At 37.3% G+C, this 26,678-nt stretch overlaps 1 protein-coding gene across 3 annotated transcripts in view; it reads left to right on the forward strand.

Annotated features, from left to right (window-relative positions):
- The first annotated feature begins 339 nt into the window (after positions 1-339).
- The window catches only part of LOC117962537 (PH and SEC7 domain-containing protein 3-like), a 111,865-nt gene continuing 85,526 nt past the window's right edge, over positions 340-26,678 (forward strand). Inside the window, exons 1-2 of one of the 3 annotated variants that reach the window (XM_059012874.1) lie at positions 340-531; positions 6,668-7,620. In XM_059012874.1, coding sequence (XP_058868857.1) covers positions 6,799-7,620 — 822 coding nt within the window. In that variant the 5' untranslated portion in view covers positions 340-531; positions 6,668-6,798. Of the gene's footprint in view, positions 532-6,667; positions 7,621-19,277; positions 19,518-19,614; positions 19,895-26,678 lie in introns of those variants that run through there. The other 2 variants (XM_059012885.1, XM_059012881.1) reach the window with 2 other exon arrangements.

Below are 26,678 nucleotides of genomic sequence, written 5' to 3' on the forward strand. Positions count from 1 at the left end.
AGTGTTTAATCTTTAGTTTCTATTTTTATATTCAAATTTCCAGTAACATTTGCACTCAATGCACAATTGCAAAATAACAGTTTATTCTTGCAAAGAGAGAAAAATAAATAAAAACAGTTTTGAAAGTAAAAAGAGACCGTATCTCTTCCTGTTGGCCCTGAACAGATTGGAGGGGCTGAGATGCTGTCTGAGACCCCCACTTTAAGGAAAACCAGGAAGGCTTTGCTGGAAAACATGTGGAAGAAATGAGTGAGGAAACGGCAAAGAGGAGAAAGTCGTTGAGAAGTGACTGTGGGGACTCCTCGGCATGCCGAACCAGGGAGGACTGTAGCAGCAGCAGCAGCAGCAGCAGGGGTTGTGTGGAGCTTTCTGTTTTCATTCAGCACACACGCATGGGCCGCTGAAGCTCTGTGTGTCACAACTTTGATAGTCTGCTGCCGGCTCGCCATCAACTGGAAATGCATCAGAACGTTTTTTCCTGGTTTTATGGGTTTCACTGTTGATGGGAGGATAAAGATTGTTCTCAGTATGGTAAGTCCTTTGATCTGTTGCACTGTTGAGGCTGCATGTGTGGTAGTGTAGACCTAGAATGAGAGAGCTGGGTTTTGTTAGCACAGACCTGAGGCTGCGTTTGCAAAGCCATTCACAGATCCATATAGGCAGCACTCTGGCAGAACAGTTGATAGTACAGTCGTTTAACATGTGGACAGTGTTAATGGCCATAAACAGCTGCTGGTGGACTCAATTAAGACACATTTTTGTTTGGAGGTCATGTAAACGGTTTTTGTAGGGTCAATAAAAAGTTAAAAAAAAATATTTCCAAGAGTTGTAAGTACTGTACTGCAGTGTTTTAAATAGGAGGTCAACATTTGCATATATTTTTTAAAGCCTGTTTTGAGGGATTAAATATTATTTTATATGCACACAACTTTTCTATAAGAGTAACCAACAACACATTTTATTTTTTCTGGAAAAAAAATAAATAAATAAAAAATTATATATATAATCCATATTAATACAGTACCAATCTTGTAGAATGGTTATTAAAAAATAAATAAATAAATAAAAGATTCCATCAGTTCCGAATGGGTAGACTTAAAAAATGTGCTTACAAGTTAGAGGGAGGAATTTCAGGCTGTTCATAAACCACATTGCTTTCACACATTCACAGAACCAGCATATCAGCATGTGTGGTGTGCCACTAATGCTGCTATTTTTACAACAGTGCTGCATTTATTACATTAAACTAAATATGTAACAGAGCTATTTGATCTATTATACAGTATAATCTGTAGTTAAAAAATGAGCACACAGACCTAGTTTGTTATAATGATGAATATAATATTATTTGATTCACAAATTTATACATATATTTCTTAACTATAAAACACTGTGGTAAATGTAGTAATACTAAAATAATATTTTGTCATTGAACTTCTGTATTTGTGCTGGCTTTTCTTTCTTGTATCTTATAAATGACAAAAACTCATGTTGACCATTACTCATTTACCCATTCTAGGTAAAGTTGCAATACATTTTCACATGCATATAAAAATGCTCCTATTTCTTTATGCAGCAACCTAAGGAGAGGTAAATGGGTGAAATTGTAGTGTGAATTCCAAATATGTTATGTTAGCATTTATGGTAAATGGATATGTTAAGAGTATAAATGACAAACCTAATTTGGAAACATTAAAAAAGTTGCTAGTGTAATTAAAAAAATATGTGTTAAAACAGCCACCTTTTCCCACAATATTCTTCTTCTTCTTCTTCTTAATATACAGCTTTTTTTGTTGGATATATTTTATGAGCACATAATGAAATATACTGGGATGCCTACAAAACTGCTCTATAGCAAATTCAGATACTGGACATTATGGTCATTGAACATAAAACAAAAGCGAAATGATAAAAGCATGCTTTCTTCAGGGTTTATAGGTGTTGATATTGCAATTTTAAAATATTGATTTATTGGCTGGGGAAACATTCTGTAGCAGTCCTACAGTGTCTCTATAAAGAGGTCACTGTTTTACTGCAAACATCTCTACACTCATCACCCCCTGGGACACAGCTGCAGGCTGCAGGCTACACTGCAAACTCCCGCTTTTTCCCTGGCTGTTACTTTGTTTTAATAAGTGTCTGTGTAGAAAGAGCTCTCGTCGTTACATTAGACCTTTTTTTTCTTAGTGGGGGAAAAAATAAGTTTACTATGAAACCCTGAATTTAGAAAATAAAAGTTGAAATGTGAAAATGGTGACTAGCACATATTGAACCCACTGTTATTGTAAACTAATAGCACATCTGGGATTTTACAATGTACTTATTTGAAAACCTTGGAACAATTCAATGAATGTCTAAGTTTTAACAGTACAGGTTCTATTTACTGTAGGTGTGTACACAGGGCAGCCTTACTGGGAGGTATCCAGTTTGTACTAGTTGCCTTTCACAGTTGTACAGTACATTAGTGCTGTGACTTGAAGGTTCATTCATTGGCTGCCGCTTATCATCAAGCTCTCGATGGGAGCATCCTATAGTTAATCCTGTCCTGTAAAGATGCTAGCAATATTAATTACAAGTGTAAACAGGTCTGACCCATTCTCAAAGTGGCAAAGACACTGGCTTTGAAGACCAAAGGGTAGAGTGGTAACAGAAGCATACAATATTGAAGAGTTACTCTGCTTTCAAGTTTCTGAGCTTTTCCATTCTCACGCAGTTGTAGTACATTGAATGCAATGAAAACAAGACTGTTATTCTCAGTAGTGGGTGGTCTTGTTTATTACTGCCTTCAGAATTTGTTTGTTAGACTTACAAGACGATGCTTTTTTTCATTCTGAATTTCAATCTCAATGTTGCTGTCTGAAAAACCAATGTGAGGTAAATGTGAACAGCACACGTGTGCCTCTGTGTTACTATTGGATTACATCATTTTGGGTTAGCTCACAGACAATACGCCATAAGAACTGACATGAAAACTTTAGCACAGTTTGACATTCCACATTTTGTTGTATCATATCAGATTTTTTTAGCCTTAAATACATTTGTAAATACAGTGTTTATGTATACATGGAAGATAATTTCTATAAGCTTATAAAGAAATAGAGAGTGTGACTTTAGAAATTCGATTTGAAATTCCTGTAGGTGAGAGAGCACCACTATAGTTCAAACTTTGTTCTAATTTATTAAGTGTTTAAGAAAAACTTTGGTAGAGGACCAACAATTTTAAAATTACACACAACTGCAACTTTCTAAAAAGACGGACAATATTGAAAAATATCACTAATAAAACTTAAAGCCAAGTAGTAGCTTTTCTTTTATTTATATTGGCAAATCTAACCTGCCAAATATGAAAATGCATTTATTCAGAGCTGTATTTCCAGAAAAAAGTTTTCATAATTATTTAATAGAACACTTATGTGGGTAATAAAACCAGGCCCAACTGTTTGAACTTGTTTGTGTGGCACTATTAGCTCTACACCAACGCAGCACAGATTCATGGTAATGATTTCCAATAGTCCTATTCTGTGCAAATTATAAACCAAAACATCTGAACTGAGAATAATTCAATGCTCGTTAGTTACAAGGCTGCCTCATGTAAAGCAAATTGTTACCAGCGACTAAATCTTATTCTCCATACTCCTCCGGAGGTTGACCTTTTAGTGTTACTTTGCAAAACTGCATTGCTTCCTTGGCTACAGTGTAGGCACCCTGTACAAAAGTACCACACACAGAATTGCTGCGGCAATATGAAGAATGTGATTTTTTTTTTCCAGAGGGAAAGAACCTCTTTGAACTGTAATGAATTGGCATCTCGGCCCATTGAATTGAATGGAAAGGCAAGGGCTGGACGCACACTGCAAACCGTACCGTTCAAAGATGAACACCTTACCATTCAGCTTAAAAGCAAGCTCTGTAGTTGAGAGGGAAGTACAGGTCTTATGCTGATGTTAGTATTATTAACTCATCAGTAGCCGCTAGGAGGAGATTCATTACAGAACACACAAGGTTTTGTGTATTATTACAATCATAATGTGAGTTTAGCTGTATTAGCAGGTATTGATTTTGATACAACCATATTTTATTTAACAAAATATAAATATTCAGGACTGCAGAGGGAGGTTACCTACTATGTAGTATGTACAAAAAAAAGCTAAATGATCTTCAATGGCAATGTACAGTAATAGTTCTTTAGGGGCAATGATAGTGTAAGGGCAGGTAGAATGGTACTGTGGCAACCGGGTTCCTATTTTGGCACAATGCTAATATCAAACTGGTAAGTTAAACCTGGAAATACAACTTAAATGATTGGTCTGTCACAAGGAAACCAAAATCTGTTTTCACAACACAAGAACATTTAGGAACAGGAAAAGACTATTAAGCTCCACAAAGCTGGCCTCTTTGTTTTATTTTCTTCTTTCTTTCCTACTTTCTTCACATGTCCCTCCATCAACTCCTTCTCAAGAAACACAGTTAGTCTCTTGAACCCAGTAATGCCCTATGCTTGGTAATGCACTCCATATGTTATTACCCCTACCTGAAACACTCCCGAATACCTTTTTAACATGCTGTGTTTTATATTCTTATTAGGGAGACCATTACAGTCTTCTATTCGTTTTGTGTTTCGGCATTTCCATGTAAGTGTATACATTTATTATACTAGAGAAAAAATGGTGCATATATACCTATGCTTGTAACATGAAAGTGTGAAAAATTGTATAATTTCAAGTGTCTGAGGAATAGAGGTAATTATTGCTTCATCCTGTGGCCCCCAACAGGTTATCTGGAACTAACACAGCCACACAGGAACTGATTCCACAAACTGATCTCTTACTAAATGCTCTTCAATGTCAGTGCAGTGGCACAACTATGTATGGCAATGCAATGGTTTAGTACTTAGGCATGTAGAACCTACAACAGTAATTACTGAAAATAATGCCATATTTGTTTTATATATGTTAAAAAAAGCTTTGGATGCATTTTTATTTAATTAAAAACTTTTTTTTTTTTGTAAAATAAACATCTGTGACAGCTGTATGGTGGTTTTGCATTATACATATATGCTGTACAATTTGGCGCACTAATAAATATGAATCCTACATCAGTTTACTGCTAAGCATGTCCTTTACATGGTGGCTCCAGTTTAATAAGAGGACTTTAAATTGAACTGGCTCAGCTACAGGAATGGAGTGGTTCTGTTCTGCTGAGTAAAAGCCCTGTGGCTGTCTCTTAAAATAACAGTGTCTAACCTAAATTACAGTATCATTTCAGCACAACCTCAAACAAAGTACTAACAGTGGCGGCAGCTATCTATGTGCCAAATTGGACTGTCTTCATATTGGAATTACAAAACGAAATCACAAGGCTGCCTTGTCACCTTCTATTACACCCAAGTATCTTATGCTTTGCAAAATGGAAAGTTAGTAAACTTGCTCTTGTGACTGCAGTTCTCTTTTAATGTGAATTCCGGTTCCTTGAAAGAGCAAACCACGCAACTTCAGCAAAGCTGCAGTTCAATTTTAGTTACTTAAGTTCCCTTTTCTCCATTAGCAGTTTGCGAAAGTTAATTTTCAGTTACAGAATGATCTACACAGTACCATCTTTATCAAGATAAACTGCCAATATTTTTGTTTATGCTGTGTCGTTTTGTTAGTCTGCTGCCGACGACACTTTTTCAGCAGCTCATGTCTCATGAACTGTATCAGATTCTGACTTCACATTTTCCTTGGTATGGAAACTCCTGCTAATAAATATGGCTGCCAATACTGTGGTCATGTGTTTTTTCAGACGACAGAGACAACACATTTTGAGTTTTTAGTTTCACATTCGATACACAATTGTATTCAGTAATTCTCTAGGTTTATTTTGATACCAGGTATCTTCCAATAAAATACAACCATTTGTGGCAGTAATGTTCCAGTCACACCACCTCGTATCTCTGAGACCATTTCAGGAAATGCATTTGCAAGGTAACACTACAGGCCAAGTGTGTCACTGATCCTGATATTGACCAAGGTCTTTAGATTTTTTGTTTTCTCATGATAGAGACACCATACTTTGAGATGTTTTTATTTTGCCCGTATCCATGTACTATACTTATTGTAGGTTCAATGCTAACAGAAAGCAGACTTTGCCAGCAGTATTGGACTAGCTCACTGGTTCATGTCATAAACCTGTCTGCCTCATACCTGGTTAAGCAGCCTGTGTCTGCTCCATTTCATGTGAATGTGACCAAAATCAAAGACTTTGAAAGGGCAAGCAAGCATTAAATTACACTACGCAAGGAGCTTATGTCATTCTAAGTGGTATGAGTGAGAAGATGTGGGTTTACGGGAGGACTGTACATATATACTGTACATACGATATCCCTCAGCAAGTCTGTCCTGTTACTTTTGTATGAGGTTCACCTATTTGTACACTGCTGGATTAATCATTCAAAATAATGAACAATGATATACTCATATTTTGGGGGTCATGGTGTATAAAACCAAGGGACCACCAAGTACAGTACATAGCCTCCTGTGATCTCAGGATCACCTCAACCTCAATAAAGAACTTCTGCTATTAAAAACCAAATCCATACATATTAAAAGACTTTTATTGCAAAATCAGACACTAAGGTGTTAAATTAAATACGGCACGCTTCATTTTTTGCTCTTTTTTTTTTTTATAGGTTAACATTCAAAACAAAAATGAAGCATTCTGGAATATCTCCCGCTGGTCTTTTTTTTCACCTTCTATAGCTGGATTTTGTCCTGCCTCCCTCTGCAAAATCAGTTGAGAGATAAATCTCATGTAGAGGAAATGGATGATCATCATCAGGTCAAGACTTCCTTCCTCTTTATCCAACTGCAGTCACCAACCAAGGCATCTGCTCAAACACGTCCTGCCAACACAGCCTGCGCAGCTGGTTGGGAGGAAAGGCTTTCCCCAGACATCTCAAGAAATGAGTCAGCCACAGTGTGCGACTCCAGAAAGCCAGCAGCCGCCTGCCTGAACAGCAACAGCTCAGATTGTCTCTGCAGTGGGCTGGACAGCGACCGTGGTCACAGGAACCTGGAGAAAACACTGAAGTTTCCCATGCGGTCACACCTTAACAGCAGTGGCACAGAAATGAGCGATGCAAGCCAAACAGCTCCTCCGGTTAGGAGTGGGACTCCAGTTTCCCATTCAGTACCTACTGGTGTAGTGAACTGCGAAAAAGCAAACTTCTTGCATTCAGCAATGACTACAGACAGACCCGAGACTGGAATTCAAAGTCCTGGACTGAGCACAGAGGCTGAAGAAAGTGATAATCCCTCGAAGCATTCAAACTCCTTGACCACTCAGTCTCCAACAACCAGGGGTTACATCTCCAAAGCATGGAGCCCACCCATCTCCACCACCACAAAAAAGGATGGAATCTGGTGGAAAGTGGAAGTCAATAAGCCGACGCTGGTGGACACACCACTTTTCTACAAAAGCCCCGAAAGCAAAACGTTTACATCTGCCGTCATGGAAAGATCGGCCCAATTAACTGGAGTATATAAAAAAACAGGAGATACTAACCCTATCACCACCTCACCTGTCTCGCAGCAGCCGTGCACAATAAAGAGTGTTTCACCCAGCCCTAGGACACTTCAGACGGTAAGACAGCATACTGGCCTATGTCTTAATTTATGCAAAAGGTGTAAAAAAAAAAGATAATTTATACAATATTGTGCTTTAGTCTTTAGTTTGGCTAACAAAACTAATCAAATATAGTTTAATGGCTCATCAGGTCCCCCCTCTCCCCACTCCCACCCCCCAATCTTCTACACTGGTGAGTCATTTAATGAGAACACAGCACTAGTCCAAAAAGATAAAGCTCCACAGCTCCCACCTAGATATAACGATTGATATAATGAGAGTCGTCCGGTCTTCATTCCTGTCTGGTAATGATTCAGAAAGACTTTGGAGCAAACCCCTCTGTGTGTGGCAGGATTTTGGTCAAGTTTAGGTTTTTGTCCACACAGTTCCTAACAGGGTTCAGGGAACCCTATTCATGTAATTTACTCCTTACACCTGTTATCCATCCACTCATAGATAAATGAATACTGGTACAGTACAAGAAAGAAGAGCTATGCATATTTATATTTTAGTTTTTCTTCGAAATGGTTTTCCAAGGAGCATGCTTGCCCTTATTTTTTATACAGTTCGATTCTTAGACATATCCTTTATTATATCCTTTGTGACACCTGTGCGCAACTAAATATACAGGTTGTGCTTTACTTGCATTAAACTCCCTGTCATTTTAAAAGAATGCATGCTACAGTATGTGTCCTAACAGACTGATTGCAATTCAATCTGCTTTCCATTTAGCTGTATTCAAAAATAGAACATATCAGGTGTCAGAGAATATTATTCGTAGATGTTTTTAGACATACAATAAGTATATGGAAACTGTGAGGTAATTGTGCAAATATATTATCCTTATTATGCTCTTAATCTTGAGAATGAAAACTAGTGTTGCAATGGTTCATTTTCATAAAGGATTAGCATGCTGTGGAGCTGTTTGGAACGTTGTTATTTAAAAGCACAAAAAACTAGTGCATTTAAAGAAAAAGGTAAATTCAGTCCCATACTTTGATGTAGTTTTTCTATTACTTGAAGGAAGTTGCTTTTGTGTTGCTGTAATTTATGGTTTTAATGTTTGGCCCGACCCTACACTGCTTCCCTTCCTGTCTTTATATTTGCTGCATCAAGGGTTTGTTGCTTTGTATTAAAATGGACTTGGTAACTATGCTAAAGTCACAACAAATAACAACAAAAGAGTTGAGGAAAAACAAACTCATACAATAAAAGAGCAATTAAATGCAATATATTTTTTACATACTGTAATTGTTTTATGTCATGTCCTTATTTAAAAGTAATATTAGAATACACTATGGTATTACCAAATACACTATTCCAACAACCAAAAATCAATCAAGCAATCAAATCAAATCAAATCAATCATTTAAATGACAAGAAATTATAAATCAATTAAATATAAACAGTTACCACTCAAGACTGCATGAAATGTAAGTTACATTTATATAATGTAACTATTAATAGTAAAAGCTGAATGCTCCATTTTAGGCCTCCCTAGAGTTTCTAATTCGACATCCTTGACATTGATTTTGTAGGATTCAATTCTGACTGAAGTGAGTTCTTCCCTATGCCAAGAATAGGACAAAAATGTTTTATTTAGATCTACAAGGCATCTTAACAGTAGCCTTAATACTGGCCTGATACAATATTTTTCATAATACTAGCACAGATACCTTATATACTCTTATTATAAGTTATAGCAATGATGAAGAAAGTATTTTTAACAATGGTAAAATCTCAAACCTCAGAGCTAGAAGTAAAACTCTACTGGTCACTGCAATATTATGGATTTCAAGTAAGACACTGAGGATCAGTACCGTGAAAATGAAAGTGTATTGAACACAATTTTGTAAAATGTAATATTGCATTAGGAGAGGACCCAACGTTGTTTTGGTATTTACATTTTGTCATTCCAGTCAGTTTGAAATGTACAGGTGCTTCCTTGAGCAAACAACTGTTCCTTTTCCTTTGTCCTTCAAACTTGGGGGTGAGATTACCCCATGTGCTCCCACACACTGCGCCTCTTTGCATGTACTGTATGTAAAAATACTATTTGAGTGAAAAAGTATTAATTACCCCCGTTACAGATGCACACATGTACACATGTCATAATTTAGGATCGGTCTACCCTAAATCGCTTTAATTTTGTTTTTACAACTGTGGCCAGGGATGTTAGCTACTAGTACAGTATACAGCACAGTATCAAAGGCAGCACTTAGATCAAAAAGAATTAATACTGATGGAAAACCCGAGTCAGAGCTTATCAGCAGATCGTTCACAACTACCTTACACAACTATTGACACAGCTACCTTAAGTGCTGCAGGAACTATACCGGAGGAAAGTGAACCATTTATAATTTTTAAAATGTGGGTATTAATAACACCAAGAACATATTTTAATAGTTTTGTAGGGATAGGATCAAGAGAGCATGTAGTAGCTCTCATATGTCGAACTAGCGCTGTCAGTTCCTGTAAGGTAATCAAAGAAAAAGTCTCCATAGTAGCCTTTATAGGTGTAGTTGGTAAAATTGTGCTGGAGTCCTCCTCAATAGAATGTGTCTGTGGAATCTCATTTCTGATGTCTAGTATCAAAGTATAGAAGTATCTGATGTCTGGTATCAAAGTATAGAAGCATTTAATGAATTTTTGAAGTTTAATGATTCCTAAAATTCTGTAATGTGTCAAAGTTGTACTGAATTGTATTCTTTGATGATTTTCAAGGTTTGGTATATGGTACATTTAATTACAGTATTTCATTACCTTAAAGGGTACATAAGGACCTTTTTATTTTATTGTGTTACATGTTCCCATGTGTTGCTACAACTGTTTACGTAAGGTGTGTGTATTGTTTAATGTTTATTTTTTTTACATTTTGACCACTTTTTTAAACTTTTAAATTGCATTCCCTGCCTCAAGATGGATTCCCATGAACATGTAACACAATAAAATAAAAAGGTCCTTATGTACCCTTTAACTGTAGGTGTTAAAGTTTTTACTTAATTGCATTAATTTAATGATTTGTAAAGCTTTGTAAATTTGTATGCTTCATGTGCTAGAAGAGGTTATTAGTTATATATCATCAGTAGGTACTTATGTACTAAGTACTTGTGTATGTTAACTTTTTTCAATACATTATTATTATTATTATTATTATTATTATTATTATTATTATTATTATTATTATTTATTTCTTAGCAGACGCCCTTATCCAGGGCGACTTACATTTGTTACAAGATATCACATTATTTTTACATACAATGACATTATTTTTTTACACGTTATTTTTTACATACAATTACCCATTTATACAGCTGAGGTTTTACTGGAGCAGTCTAAGTAAAGTATCTTGCTCAAGGGTACAGCAGCAGTGTCCCCCGCCTGGGATTGAACCCATGACTCTCCAGTCAAGAGTCCAGTGCCCTAACCACTACTACACACTGCTGCCCTTGAAGGTACAGTACCTATTAAAGGTACAGTAATTGTTATTAATACCTTATCCATACAAATCAATTATGCAAACTAGTATATCGGTCCCAATTAGTTTGGATAATTGACTCTCTACTGTACTTGTTTTGGTTATCTCAAGTACACTTCCCTGTTTCTTTAGAGTGCTGAAACCCCTCAATTCGTTTAAGCAATATTGAATTATTAAAATTCTTTCTTCAGTCATAAGTCTACAAACTGTAATATGAGTAATAGCGATAGAAGGTTGCGTGTATAACATGAATTAACATTGAGAGTAACAAGAACACAGAGGAACTGATCTTGCAGTCACACTTGGGATGAGGTTTGACATTTTAAGTACAATCTTTTTGTTATCTTACCCTGGCTCTGCAGCATATGTTAGCTTGCAGTAAAATGTCGCCCTCTACTGTAGTATGAGGCTGTGAAAATTACAATTGAAAGAATAAAGAAAACTGGATCAGTCATTAAAAACAGAAAACATATTGAGAAAAATTATGAAACTGGCAAACAATACATCTTTAAATTAGAATTATTAACTAAGACATTTAAAATGTAGCCTCTTCTGTGAAAGGTTCACAGATACTACAAAACATTTACATTTTTAAGACGATTCAAATATACTGTAATTGCATTTATTTTCGCCATCCTCTTAACTTTCTGAGTGGCTATTTGCTCTATTGATTCAATATTGGATATTGTTTCATCTGAAGCCACCTGTAATTATCTAAAATTATGGAATTCTAGTTGTTTGCTCCTTTTGAGTGGTTTCTTATTCCAAATAAATCACATGATGTGGTACCTTCTTCATACTGTTACTATGGGGACTCGAGTGGTGACCTTTCAACTCTTCTGTCCTCATAGTAACAGTATGAAGAAGAAAGTGGGGTCTGCAGAGTGAAAAAATCACTTGATTTCTTTGGAATCTGAAAGTAAGCAAAAGGGGCTGGCAACTAGGATTCCAGAGGCGTAGATAATTCAAGATGTCAGATATAATTTCTTGATTTTGGATTGTTTTGAAAGAGATGCATTTGATTCCTTTTAAATGACACGTGTTACAGAGTAGCATTTGAGCAAGAATGCAAAAGTACCGGTATATTAGTGGGTGAAATGGTTTAAAACTTTCTCACTTCAACAGACCTCGTCAGCATGTTTTCTTGAAACAGACTTTTATTTTTTAATACATAACATAAAATATTCATGCATGCAATGATGTGGCTGATGCTTCTTTTATGCAAGTCACTGCTATCATTTGAAAGCCTCCAAATATACTTATGGTGCAGCTTAAGCCCCTTTCACACTGGCATGCTCTACCTGGGTCAGAACCAACCGGGGTCAGGACCCGGTGTTATGCGGGTTGGCTACGCGATTTCACACTGCTTTTGATAAAGCAGGGTTGACCTGGGTGACAGACGCAAGAACACAATGTGCGTATCAATGCCATGGAAACCAGCTTGTTACAGAAGCTTCCATCCAAGCTTCTCTGGATTGAACCGTCGGCCCAAACGTTGATTAGAGCAAATATTTCTTCATCCTTGCTGCACTCTGGCTCATGCTGTGTATCAATCAACAAAAATATGGCTAAACAGAAATATTCCTTATGGATGTGAAACCTTCACGCTGGCGTAGCTGTTTGTTATTTTGTCAGCTTATGAAAGGCCGTCATGCATTTTGTCTCGCTCAACCCGGGTCAAAGCATGTCGACCCACATCCTGAGGTGGGTCTCTGGGACCCGGGTATGTGGTTTCACACTACGTGGGATTGTGACCTGGGTAGCCAGAACCTGGGTCCGAACACCGGTAGGAGTGCCAGTGTGAAGGGGGCTCTAGATTGTGAATGACTTGTTTGGAATGTACAACAAGGTGCCCTGGAATTTACTGGCATTGCTTTAAAGTTATGTCTTCTCTTCTTGCATGTATACTGTAAGAATAAGTCGAATGGCACAAATGCATTTCAAAACTGAATCAAATCTTGTTCAAATCTGGCATGTTATCTCAAGACTGACTATGCATATATAAAAATATAAGCTGTTATTTAGCTTATAGGTGTGGACTTTAGGATATTTGCCAGTGTAAATACTAGCTCCCTCCATGGTATATTTACCTTATTCAAGAAGCAATGAAGGGTGTCATTATAAATTTGCAGAGTTTAAATATATAGAATGGCATTCCTGAGATATTTCCTGTTTTGGTTTTTAGGTACTGGTATTTGAAACAGACCACAGAAATATTGTGTATATTCTAGACATTTAACCCTGTATTTTTACATATTTGTTAACTAACAACACATCTCCTATACTTTCTCTTTTAAAGATCTGCTTGACCTGTCCTTCTGTTTTCTGCCTGCCATGCAGTCTCGGCTGGGACTCTATTTGAGTGTAAACATTGATTTCTGTATGATTTTGATCAAGCAATCTAGGTTTTTCTGTCAAATAACAGATACTAGAAGAATATTTACCATGGAAGAACGACTAGAATTATATTGTTGCTTTTTGTTACTTGTAGCTGGAAGTTCTTGCTGTCTATGGAAAATTCAAGAAATCCAAGCACCATACAGAAGCCTGTATATTTGAGTGAATCATTTTTTTTTGTAAAATGAAAATATTCCACTTTAAAAGTAATGGTTAATACATACTCAAGTTACCACTGAAAGTATGCATTTATCAAAAGTACTCGATTTAAAGGCTGTTATATTTTACTCACCCAGAATACATTTTACTTAGTTTTAAGCTGTTAAACAATTTACTCGCAAACCCCTAACCACATCTAGTGCAATGCCCAGAGAAGGGTAAACATGCCCCCTAGGGTTCTGTGGGACTGTAGCTGTTTTCGAAGACAGCATATCTGCCCTGTGTAACAGTGTTCGCTTCAGGGAAGCTGCATTGCAGACGAGTGATTGAGAGATGTGGCTGTAGCATCTTATTGGCTAGTCAGCTGAGGTGAGCTGGCTGATTGGTTATTGAGTGTGCGGAAGCTGCAGGTAGAGCATTATGAGGGACGTGGGCATACTGTCAATAGCACAGTTCTACAGTTTACGTCTTTGTTTCTTTGGGAAAAGGGTTTAGATGGGCATCCTGTGAATTTGGTTTGGGTTGGATTCAGGAGGCTATCACCGAACCAGCGAATGCTACCAAAAAGTGAAGGATAAAATAGGTATCATACTAGCAATACAGAGACCCATTATAGCCTGTTCTTTATCCAGTACTGATTTCTCCAGGCCAATCAATTAAAAAACAAATCACAAAAAGGAAGCTCAAACTCCATTGCAGTGCTGTTCCCCTTTTATTTGTTTGTTCCTCATTTACACATGCAAGCCCTTCTGTGAAGAAAAGACATCACATACAACTCTAAAGCAAATTAAAAACTGGTGTTGACTTTACAGGCATCTTGTTTGGTAACTTTATTGGGTGTTTTTTTCATCTCTGAAAAAATTGTGCGGATCACTATTAGTAGTAAAGCGCTTTGAGAATCTAGCCCTGTGTGTTTAAAATGATCAGTGACGTAACTTCTAAGTGAAGCCAAATGATTGTTTAGCTCCTGCACTGTTTATGAAACAGATGTCCTTACATGTACAGTATGCAGAATAAGCAGATTCCTCTCAAATTCTGCTCAGCATGCATACACACTAGAGCTATTTCTGTCCTTTTTTTAAACCATAGTTGTTCTTTGGCACAACACATGCTGCTTAATGTGTTCAGCCTGTTGTAAACTACTTTTTTTATGAGTCCCAAACGTATCATTAATGTAATATAAGCCTAGACCCTGTATATTTCACTTTAAAACAGGACACTTTCTTTTAGCTTCAGGGAGATGGTTTTAATTGCACATTGAATCACTGACTGGATGTCAAGATGTAGCACTTTAACATTATTCCATATAAGCACCTCTAGGTGAAACAAAGCTTTAGACTATACTTTTTTATCTGTGATATTTGTTGAATGACACAATCACTATGCAAATGTACCTCAGGTATGTTCGGTTTTAATAGTCAGATCTGATTGCACCATGTCTTCTTTACGACAGGACATTATTTTTTATAGTTTTTACTTCTGTGTACTCGAGATCAGACACCAGGGTATGTTGGCTTACCACTTTCTTTACATTGTGTACATATTTTCCATATCTCTTACTTAATAACTTCTTCTGAACAAAGGACTTGTTGTGCAAATGTTTAATAATTTACTTACAGTATGTTTCTATCTATCTATCTATATCTATATCTATCTATATATATATATAGATAGATAGATAGATAGATAGATAGATAGATAGATAGATAGATAGATAGATAGACAGATAGATAGATATATAAATATAAAATCACACACACACACTCAGTCTTCTCATTAAAACAAAATGGGATTAGAAACATTTCTTATATACAAATTTTCTATGTCTATTCAAAATTGGTGCTAATTATTTTGCAGTGACTCAAATCTCCACAGGTATCTATTGCACAATGCTCACTGGACAATACCAATATTAATAATATAATGATATACTTTTATTGGTGCCTTCATTAAATTCTCTTGATTAAACTATCTTATAAAAACTGAGTTTACCGTTCACAAAATGTCCTGGAAGTCTTTATCCTTCGCTTCCCCATTGCCTCCTTCACAACTGCTTCTCCAATCCCAGCGGTCAATGGTCCTCTGCCATCTGGCCTTGGTTGACCTCAATTGAGGGTGAATCCTATTGGACCTGGAAGGCAAGACCCAGGGCCAAACTGTCCAATCATTCCACACTGTAATCCATTACATCTAGAAAAGTCGTTCCTCGCTCTTGGGGTAACGAGACATTCGTGATGTATTTCATTTCTGTGATATGCTGCAGTAATCTTTCCTCCCAGTGGTAATTCATGTTTGTGTCCAGTGAACCTTTCACTCAAAACCACAAAAAAGGCCTTCAAATCCAAGGGTTTAGTTTCAACAAATTCACAATTTTTATTATTTTCCGTTTTGGACTTGCAAAAAAAAGGGGGTTGAATAAACCTGTATGACCTTAATAATGGATTATTAAATTCACTTGCGATGCAAGAATATAGTGTATTCTGTATTTGAGCTTCACAATTGCTGTCGACTTATCATCATCTGGAAACATGAACTGAATAAAGGATCTATAAATTAATCATGGGACACAAGTCACAGTGACGTTGGAATGAGTGTCCGATATGATCTTAAGAGCATCATGTGTTAACAATTCCTCAGGCAGTCATGACTATTCACACTAAATTGGCAAGCACACAGACTTACCTCATGGTGAGCTCACAGCCTGATTTCCATAAGGTTTTGAAAAAGGAATGCATACAAATGATTACCCTGTGATACGGCAGACCTGTGCTGGCTATCAGGCGTATGCATGATCCTGCAGGGGAAGGTCGGGAGCCCAGTGGGATGTGCCTGTCAATCATAGCAATGACACAAAGAGGTTGGGTGAGGGTGTGTTGCTTCTCTCTCTCTCTGAGTGGTTGGGAGGCGGGTCTTGGGGGGCCAGTCGACCAATAAAAATGACGCTTTGCTGTTCCTTCACTCTTGCCCGATAATACAATCCTTCTTTATTATTTTTACTGTGTATCATTATGCACACTCTAGATCTTGTTGACTGCTCAGTTTGTTTGCCTTGTGTTTCATTATTGTGCCACTCTGCCCCTCTACAAACTACAGCAGGAGATAAAAATTGAATCTGCAATCCATTGTAGCCCAGGGAAACAAAACATATGTAAAAAAAAGATGTATTTATATAATAGGGTGGGAGCAACTTCACTGCCCAAGTGAAGTGACGAAGGAAGTACAAGACTACTATTATGGTACCTAAGATAGATAGATAGATAGATAGATAGATAGATAGATAGATAGATAGATATAATTAGTACATGCTAGTTTTTGTGTGTGTGTGTGTGTGTGTGTGTGTGTCTTTACCCTGGCAATGCTGAAGTGAAAAATCTTGTTCCCTGACTCTACAGAAATATTTGGCAGGTGAAGAGCTGAATCACTGGAAGCCGTTTTACCAGAAGTTATATAATTTTCCTGGTTGAAGCTTGTAGCCTTGCGGTCAATGCTGTCAACGGCAGGAAAGCAAACCCAGAGTCAGAAGCTGCAGTTTAAGCGCTTTTATTTAACACATAAACAAAGAAACAAAGGCACACGGCCCAAAATAAAAGGGTTTAAACAAAAACACTTACAAAATACTTTAAATAAACACACCTTGTTTCGGGATGCGCAGTCTGCGTGGCTGGGCCCCTGTGCAGTTACCTCGTTGCACAGCCTATTCCTCCCTCTAACACCGGCAGGGCTTCCAGGGCGGTATGTAAACAAACACTCGTCTTACAGTTCTATGGCAGCATACAAACCACTAGAAAGACCACAGCAATCATAGCGCAAAAAGCATGTCAAACTAAACTCACGCGGTCAGTCTAGTCTAAGGATAACAAAACGCAAGTGCGTCTTTTCTCGGTTTTTTTTTTAATTATTATCTGAACGTGTCAATATAGTTATCAAATGTATTTTTGACAGAAATGAAAAAATCTTTGATAATTGTAATGGTTTTATGTGTTTGTTTTTTTTTTGGTTTTTTAAAAATAATCAGGTTTATTAAAAACATAATTGTACTCACTGCTCACTGGAACCGTTTCCTTGATATTTGTATTTGGTTCGACGATTCCAAAGCAAGAAACGTGGTTCCGGCCCTATCCACACTCCATAACGGATCTAACTGTACTGCCCTGTCCACACGATGCCTTTCAAGCGGCTTAAAGGTGCTAAATACCGTTAGGCTCTACACACAGGGTCTAATAGTACCGTACTCGAGACCACCTCTAAATTAGATCGCATCTGCTGGTTTGTCAGAAGTGTGGACCCTGTAATACCAAACTTCATTGTTTTTGTATCCTCCAGTAACCCCAAATACTCTTTGATATGTTTGGCAAAATTACTCAGAACAGGGGCCTGAAGGACTTCAGCTATCTGTGTATACTCCGTGATGGATATTATCGTAATTTGGATGATTAAAAAATAAATAATGTGTGATGACATCTCTGATAAACTAGTGGGGAAAATAACAAAAGCACAACGTTAAATTAACACGAAATGCGAGTTAAAAGTAGGACCGCAGATGAACAATTCACATCATTTGTCAGCTTTGTTTGAATTAAAATTAAGGGGACCAGAAATAGGCTCGGGCAAGATATGAAGCTAAACACAAAGATTGTTTTGTAATGAACAGCCTTTTCTGAGTTTAATTATGAAACAGAATCAGCTCAATTTGGAGCGTACCCACAGAAGACATAGCGTTAGCATGAACGTTATGTGTTTGTTTCTTATAAACACAAGGTACATTTTACATGGGGCAGCTGTGCTATATATATATATATATATATATATATATATATATATATATATATATATATATATATATATATGCGAGACAGTATGTGTGAGTATATGTGTAGGTGTGTGTATATACATTTTATATACCTTTTTTTTTTTTTTTACTGTATCCCCTATTGAGGGAACAAGCGAGCGAGCGGGCGCTTTAGAGAAAACGCACTTATGTAATAATGCATTACAATTGTCAATCTAAATTATGGGGAGTTTCTTGAGTCTCACCTGGAGACGTGAGGTCACGCTCTATATCGGGAGACTTGGCAGGTCTGATTTTATTAACATGTGTGCGTTTCGTTTTGAACTGAACTTCTCCTTGTCCCAATTTCATCACTCCAGATATCAGTGCGCCTTGATTTCAGCATCTGATGACGTGAGGCACCATTTTACAAGCCTCAGAAATTGTATATGATACAGCAGTATTGACAGTCGTTCTCAACTCCTTAACACCTGAATGTTCTGGAGATATAAATCAAGGTTGTAAAATCCATTTTTGTAACACTGGACACATTATCTTGCTGTGTTCAGGCTCTTTTGGCTTTTGTTCTTTAATTTAAAACATGGATTTCAAATTTAGTGCATCAATTACACTATAGAATTAACAGTTGCTGGTGATTCCCGGTGTATAATCACTGAATTAAATTCAATGTAATGCTGTAATTTTACAATGTAGACAGGAAATGGGTTTCAGTCGCTTACATTCTTATCCACTGAGGACATAGCCACAACACAACAGTATCCTGGTTTTCTCGGTTCCAAATCTTTAGTTTAAAAAAACATAACAAACCCATTCATTATTTCAGTCCTGCCGTTTAGACCTCTAGTACCGTCAAAAAACGTGTCTGCAATTCACTGCAAAACCGTCAAAGTAAGCCCTTGTTGGGGGAAAGGTATAATTTGGAAGCATTTTTTTTTATAGGAATGTACCAAGTGTCACTATGTCTGAGGGGGAGTGGAGTTAGAAAAACAAAGATGTCAAGATAAACAAGCCGGTCAAAGTGTAAAGGTGGAAAAACCACACTAAATCGTAAACGAAGAGGCAATACTGAAATCTGAAGGAGAGATATGTTCGGTAAGTACCCTTTTTGCCCATGAAAAGAATACTGTCACCAATATACCTAAGGCTCCAGAAAAATGCATAGTCTCTCCTCACAGCCCTTGAATTCTCCTGGAGTGAACTGTCACGCCTACCCCTTCTCTTCCTTACTTTACTGACATTGCCGGAGGTAATCTGACAATGTTTCGTATGTCACGATTAAAATGTAGGCCAGCATTGCCTGGAAGGAACACTGCGAGACTTTTGTATGTTTAGCAAGAAATGGGTCTCTTTATGCGGCTAAGAGATGTGAGCAATTAAAAAGTGGTGCTGTTAGACCGGTCTACACAGTGAATGCAAAAAGCTGGCAGTCAGATATTACATCAAGGGATATGGAAGAGGGCAATGATGGGGTAAGCCACTTTCTGCATTATTTATTTACCGTACTTTTACCTTCTTGTAAATTGAGACTCGTGGTTTAAGTTCTGCAGCTACTAAAGTTGTAACGTTGTGTGTAACGCAGCTTTCTTCCATTTTGTATTATAAAATAAATACTGTGATCTTGGTAAAAAATGGATGTGGTAGTTTATTTATTTATTTTTTGTTATTTGTAGTTATATAATAAATACAACACACAACAGTAATCTGTTATATTCTCCTGATTGGAAATTTACAAAAGACTAATGCTCAGGGCTGGTGAAAAGAAGTAGAGATGTGTCACTTAAGTTTGCGTAATCAACATTAACCTAGTCGTATAATAAAAGTTGCAAGGGATCTCTTTTCATGTCAGTATGTACGGTCGTATAGGGACGGTAGCCTGGAAAATTTAGTCTACACATATTCCTAAAACAAAATAATGGAATAAAATGTAAGGTGGAAAAGAAACATAGGAAGAACTAACGTAACATATACTGTAGTTGTAGCAATACAACGTGCGTTCTTCTGCAGTCACCAGAGTGGTTAGAAAGAATCGCGTTCTGTAACTTGGTTACACAGTCCTCAGTATTTCTCCCCAAGTGGTCGTTCCACTTAAGGTTCTTTTTTTTTTTTTTCTCCCCCAGTTAGCTCAGTTTAGGCAACAGGGACTTGCTCTGATCAGTTTCATCACAACTGCATGTCAATTTCAGGATTTAATTCTTCTGTAGGACAGGCTTTGCCTTATTAAATAAATGATGATAAGGGTATTCTTTCTTCACAGTATGGGGCATCTTTATTTTATGTAGCAATGGGCCACATTATTTAAAATGTAGAATAACATCAGAGCATGTTACATAAACAGGATATAGTAATTGATAATACAAAACTATATATATATATATATATATATATATATATATATATATATATATATATATATATATATATATATATATATATAATTTGTTTTGTTAATACCCAGTTTTTAAGCCCTGGGCATGCGTTCTTGCATGGCTACTGTACATGCCAGGATTATTTTGTTTCCTTTTGTCCCAGATACCATACAACGCTGTTTTAACAGTTTGAACTGTGTCTTTGGATCTGTGCACTTAGCTTAGTAGGGAAAACATCCCCATTATGAACCGGCTCTGCCTCTGACAGCTCAGGCATTTTCCCCAGTGCTTTGCATGTTTGGTGGCATCTTGTGATTATGGATATGCTAAGATTGGGAAACAGTACTAAAATGTAAAACGTAGTTCAGCTGAAAGAGTTGTGAACATCATGCCGGCAATCTGTTTTAATATTAATTGGAGACATTGCATGTGAATTCTTTTATTCCGCAGTGTATATGACTGTATACTCAGATATGCTTTGACAATCATATATTAAAAACCAAACAGAAAGAAAGCTCATCTCCATCTGTACCAACCTGTATGACTGACAATATGCTGTTGAAATCACTGGCAACTCAAATGTACTGTACAGTATCATACTTAACACAAACCACTTATTAAACACTAACCCAGACATCTTAAGATAATACTGGCCCTACCGTGGATATTATTTCTAATGACACAATTCTGCTGCATTCAGTATTTATGGACTTGGAATACAAAGGAACTTTTTTTAACTGTTGAAGATCCACTTGTGTTGCTTATTTTAACATTTAAATGTATTCCAGCACTCTCCTCGTTTGCTGTATGTATTGTAACTGATGTAGTCCACGTCTTTTCCTTTTAGGAACCAGCATGGGCTGAACAGGCCTCTATTACTTAGACGATATTTAATCCAAAAGTGAGGGCATCAGCTCTGTTATCAGGGTTGTTCCTGCTGTAGAACAATTGCAGTGTGAGCCTTATGGGTCCAGGGCGTGCAGCACAGAAACACAAATGTAGTGTTTAAAAAACAAACCACTGCTACTGTTGTTCCGTTTAGCTTTTTTAAATGCCTGGCTTACTGCACAGTATACTCACTTGCTTACTGTAAACCCCCTTTGAATAGCCAACAATTGTTTAAAGGTCATGCAGTACATTTAGTGTTTTTATTTTTAACTTTTAAAGCGACACCAGTGTTTGATTTTTGTATTCTTTAAATGTGAACGGCCTACAGGTAAAGTTAACCATTATGGAGTTTTTTTTTCAATCTTCTTATTTCTGTTGCAAAAATCATAAACAATTTAGTGTCTCACAGAACAGCTGGGAAGGTTCTTGTTGCACGGAAAGAATTGCCAAGATAAAACTTTAATATGATGCAAATTATCTCAATGTCATGCATAAACTTGTTTTTCTTCACATCGGCACTAAATTGCCCCCAGGTTGATGAAAACTGGCTCAAAGCAATGGAGTTCTGTAGTGTGCTGTTGAGTGGATTCTTCTTTAATGTTAGAGTAAACCGTGCAGGTGGGTTCACAATAAACTTCTCACAGTATGTATTATTTACCAATACGGTCACTAAGTACAGCAGATTGCAAACTGCTGAAGTGTTGCATGCTGTATAGTACATTATTTCTAACATCCAAAATACAGGTGAATTAAATCTAAATCAATACCGAATTGTGCACATTTAATTTTGTCCCCACCAGTTGTACTTCTGTCAGCGCTTGTTTGGTATTTTAAGTGATGCTGCCCCAGGAGCTACCACTGTTCAAATCCAATGAATCACTGAGCCTGGAAAAGAAAACGTATTGTTAGAAGTGTTGGAAATGTAGACATTTCATTTTCAGGTCTCTGTCATTATATTTCTGCATGCAACACAATTCACCACTCACCTAAGCTGCTCTTTTCCTTTGTAGCCACTCTGTCAAGGCTTTTGATGCTTTGGCATCTCCTTGTCTCTCAGGGTGTATGTCCTTCCTGTTGCAGTTGTTGGCTCCACTGATGTCAGCACATCCCCCATGTCTTCAATAAATTGATCTGGACAGTGTGGGAAACAGAATGGTCATGCTGGTCCATTGAGATGCAGGAAGTTAATTTCAGCTTCCCGTTTCTTCTGATCAGCAGACACCACCAGCCCGAGCCACCAGTGACTGTCATACTGAACAGTAACATATCCTTTCACTTGGTCAAATGGTAGGACATCCTCTTCGACTGTGATTGATTCTTCTCTTTGTTTTGTTGACTGGGAGGACTCTCATACAAGGACTTTTGCTTTGGAAACTGGTTGAAACAGTTCTTACCTGGAGGAGTCGTTGCTCCAGAAACTCTTGCTCAGCTTGCCATTGTGCTATCGTGAAGTATTCTACTTCAACAGCAGGAATGTTGTCTTTTGCAGACCTGTACAATTGGTGTGGAGTCTGGATCTTGCCATTCGTTTAATGGTTCCTCCTACACCATCACAGGGTCCTTTGCCATGAGATGTTGCAAAGAAGTTCCACTCTGCTTCTATGACAAAATCTTCCAAGTGCTGGCAAATGTTGAGGACATTTTTACAGTTCTTATATTTTCTTGGGCGCCTCTCAAAAGATGTTTTTGAAAGAGATAAACAGCGACTGTGTCATTTTAAAACAACACCAAAACTACCTTTCTATGTCATTTATGGAGGAAGTTATGACCATGGAAAGGTTGATGAGCTGTATCTCATGAACAGGATTTCACTCAGGCCTAAAATTTACACTGTAACCACTTCTCCCAAAGGCAAACATGCGTGGAAATTTGTATCCAAATCAAAGGAGGTCAAGGTTTTTGGTGATTGATTTCATATGGAATTACCCTGAGGAAGAAGCAACAGGAGCGTGCCAGAGTAGAGATGTGTTGAGAGTAGAACAGGGAGGGGACGAGGGTGACACTGAGGTTCTTGGTGGATGGGAGGGAGAGAGGGTGGTGGATTCAAGAGGAATAGAGATAGAGAGATCAGCGGTGGGGGAAGAAAAGGAGGTCTGATTTGGAGAGGTTGAGTTTGAGGTGATGCGAGTGCATCCAGGAGGAGATGGCTGAGAGACAGGTAGAGATACAGGAGGAGATGTCAGAGTCAGAGGGGCGAAAGGAGAGGAAGAGCTGGGCATCATCTTCGTAGAAATGATACAAGAAGCCATACAAGGTTTGAAACCCCACAGTGAAAGATGTCGTTTTCGGTAACACTACAGACACGTACAATACAGTGGCATCAAAGGTGTATAGTAGGAAATAGGCATTTTAAGCTGTATTTGCACGCTTGTCTGTATGATGTGCACGATTTCGAATTTTAAAATGTGTTTTTTAAATTCGAAAAAGCAACAGGGGTGGCTTGATTTAATGTCAAGATCAAAGCTTTGTAATTCTAGATTTGATTTCATAGATTAAAGCTCAACTCCCTCATGACATTGAATACATTAAAATTGAAAATTACTGCCCGTTACAGCTTCTTTCATGATCCACAAACCTCTGCATTTCTTTTTGTGTTCTTGTCACTGCGATGTACTGTAAAAGTAGCGTCTGTATTCAGTACCCTTAAAATACACAAAAAAGGGCTATTTTTTGGTACCCTTACCTAGTGTTAATTCAGTTGATCCATTGTTACCTGGTGCTATTCATTCAGTTCAGTGCTGTCTTGGCGTTATCTAGCAGGTGCGTATGTGCACTGTGAAATCTGGTTGTAACCTTTAGCACATTCATTTGTTAATTTGAAATGACAGGATGGCACACTTGGAATGTGCATGGTTCAGATTTTTTTCTCAGGCCATCTACAGGTAGACTGTGTGTGTTTTATAGTGCTATACAGTGAACTGTAGCCTTGATCCTGAATCGGATGTTAATGTTTTACTGTAGATTCTGCCTTACTGGTGATGGGTTGGCCGTATGCAAAGTAAAACTTGCACAGTAAGAATATAAGTGTACAAACTTTTTGACTGCTCCACTGGTGCCTTCATCAGTGTATCAATTTAAATATTTAATGTTTTGTTATACATGTCAAAACAATGCAAATTGTTCCCTGTAAAAGTTTTAAAGTTTGGCAGGTCCCTAAAATCGAAATGTTTAACAGAGTCAATGTGTGGCTTACATTGTACAGAAAGTGACAATTTAAAAGCATTGACTGTTAACCCCTTTTAAGCCATTTCCTTTACTGTATGGAACATTTACCTTTAGTTTAGTAAAAATTAAAGTCCTGCTTGTTGCCAAATGGTAGTGCTTAACTACAGTGCAACATATATTAATTGATGCAATAGTTGAAATAAATTACTGTGCTATCTGCAGACCAGCTTTGGAAACAATGAACAATTAAAACATTTTGTTGCTGTCACAGTGTCAGGTTGGTTTTACAGAAATAATTTTGTTTCTCTAGCTCATCCTTACACATTTAAAATGCATAGCCTTATGTCATTTAAAAAAAATGAACTGTGCAATATTTAAATTGTGATGTGCATTGTACGAGAGGTTGTATTAAATACCTCTATTCAGGACTGTGACAGAACAGAATCCATATTATAGTCATTCAAAGCTGAAACATTTAGCTCTGGGGAATCATACCAACATTTGGTGTCTCTGTCATCTGCTGTTGCATTCTCACCTTTCAAGCGGAGGTGTCTGTACTTTTTTTTTCTCACATTTCAAAGCCTTGCTAACGTTCTCAAGAGGTGTTTAACTTGAAGTAATTTTTTTTTTAACCATTTCAAGCATTACAAAAAAAACAAAACAAGTAGGCCTACTGATAACATATATACACTGTATTCCTTTGAATTTTAAGACACACCATTTTTTCTTCTCACAAATTTGAGTACAGTGATGCCTGTAATAAAATTGCTAATACAGAAGATGTGACTGCCAAAGTACACAAACAGGAACGTAACTGACTGCCCGAGAAAAGACGAACAAAAACGTTACTGCCCGATATCGAATCCTCCATGACATACAGCAGCAATTTTCCAAGAAGCGTCATTCTGAGAAATTAGAAGAGAAGCTTTTACAATCTCAGCATTTCGTTTTTGGGCTCCGTTCTAACAAACAGTACCACCAGCTTGGACAGATCGGAAATGCTGATCAGACCCCAATATTTTTCTGCATGCAAAGCAATACCACACTTTGCAAAAAGGGAGAAAAACAGGTGTGAGTAATCACGACTGGAAATGAGAAGCAGCACATAACTAATGCTCTGTGTGTCAGCAGACGGCCACACACTGCATCCAAACGTTGTTTTCTTATATGTGTAATTGAGGTTGTAGCTTTGTAAATGCATCTATATGATGGTTTAGTTTTTCCTCAATTAGGATATATATGGAGATAAATAGCTAGTCGTACTTTCCAATAGAACACGTAATGCAGTGTTACAGTCAAAGACAAATGTTCAAGATCTACTAATACCAAACATGACTGTAGTCTGTGCTGAGTTTCAACAGTCATAACTACAGCAAGTGGAACAAAGCAAGTCCTGGCATACAGTACAGTAACAATCAAAATGTGTCTTTAATGGAATGAAGATAAAGTGAAATCAAAAGCAGCTGTAATGGTTGGTAGAAATCTCCTGACCAGCATTAAAGGTATTGACTGTCAGTTAACTGAAAGCAGACAGCAATCAATGTACGTGATCCCAGATGTAGGGGCCTACTGTAATGTGTGTCACTTCAAATGTTCAGATGCGTCTACTGAGGCGAAATATTTCAAACAGCACAATTTCCGGACCGGAAAAAAAGAAACACAGTCTACGCTTGTAATTAATTTTCACCTTTCAGCATTTTCAACTCATTCTTCTGGATTTCTAGTGCCCTTAACTTTACATAACATGTCCTTGTGTGTTTTAATCCAAGTACATTTTGCATCATTCTGTAATCCCCATTTCAGCTATTGTTCACTGCACAAGTTTGGACAAAAG

This window comes from Acipenser ruthenus, chromosome 1, assembly GCF_902713425.1.
Source record: "Acipenser ruthenus chromosome 1, fAciRut3.2 maternal haplotype, whole genome shotgun sequence".
Taxonomy (NCBI): domain Eukaryota; kingdom Metazoa; phylum Chordata; class Actinopteri; order Acipenseriformes; family Acipenseridae; genus Acipenser; species Acipenser ruthenus.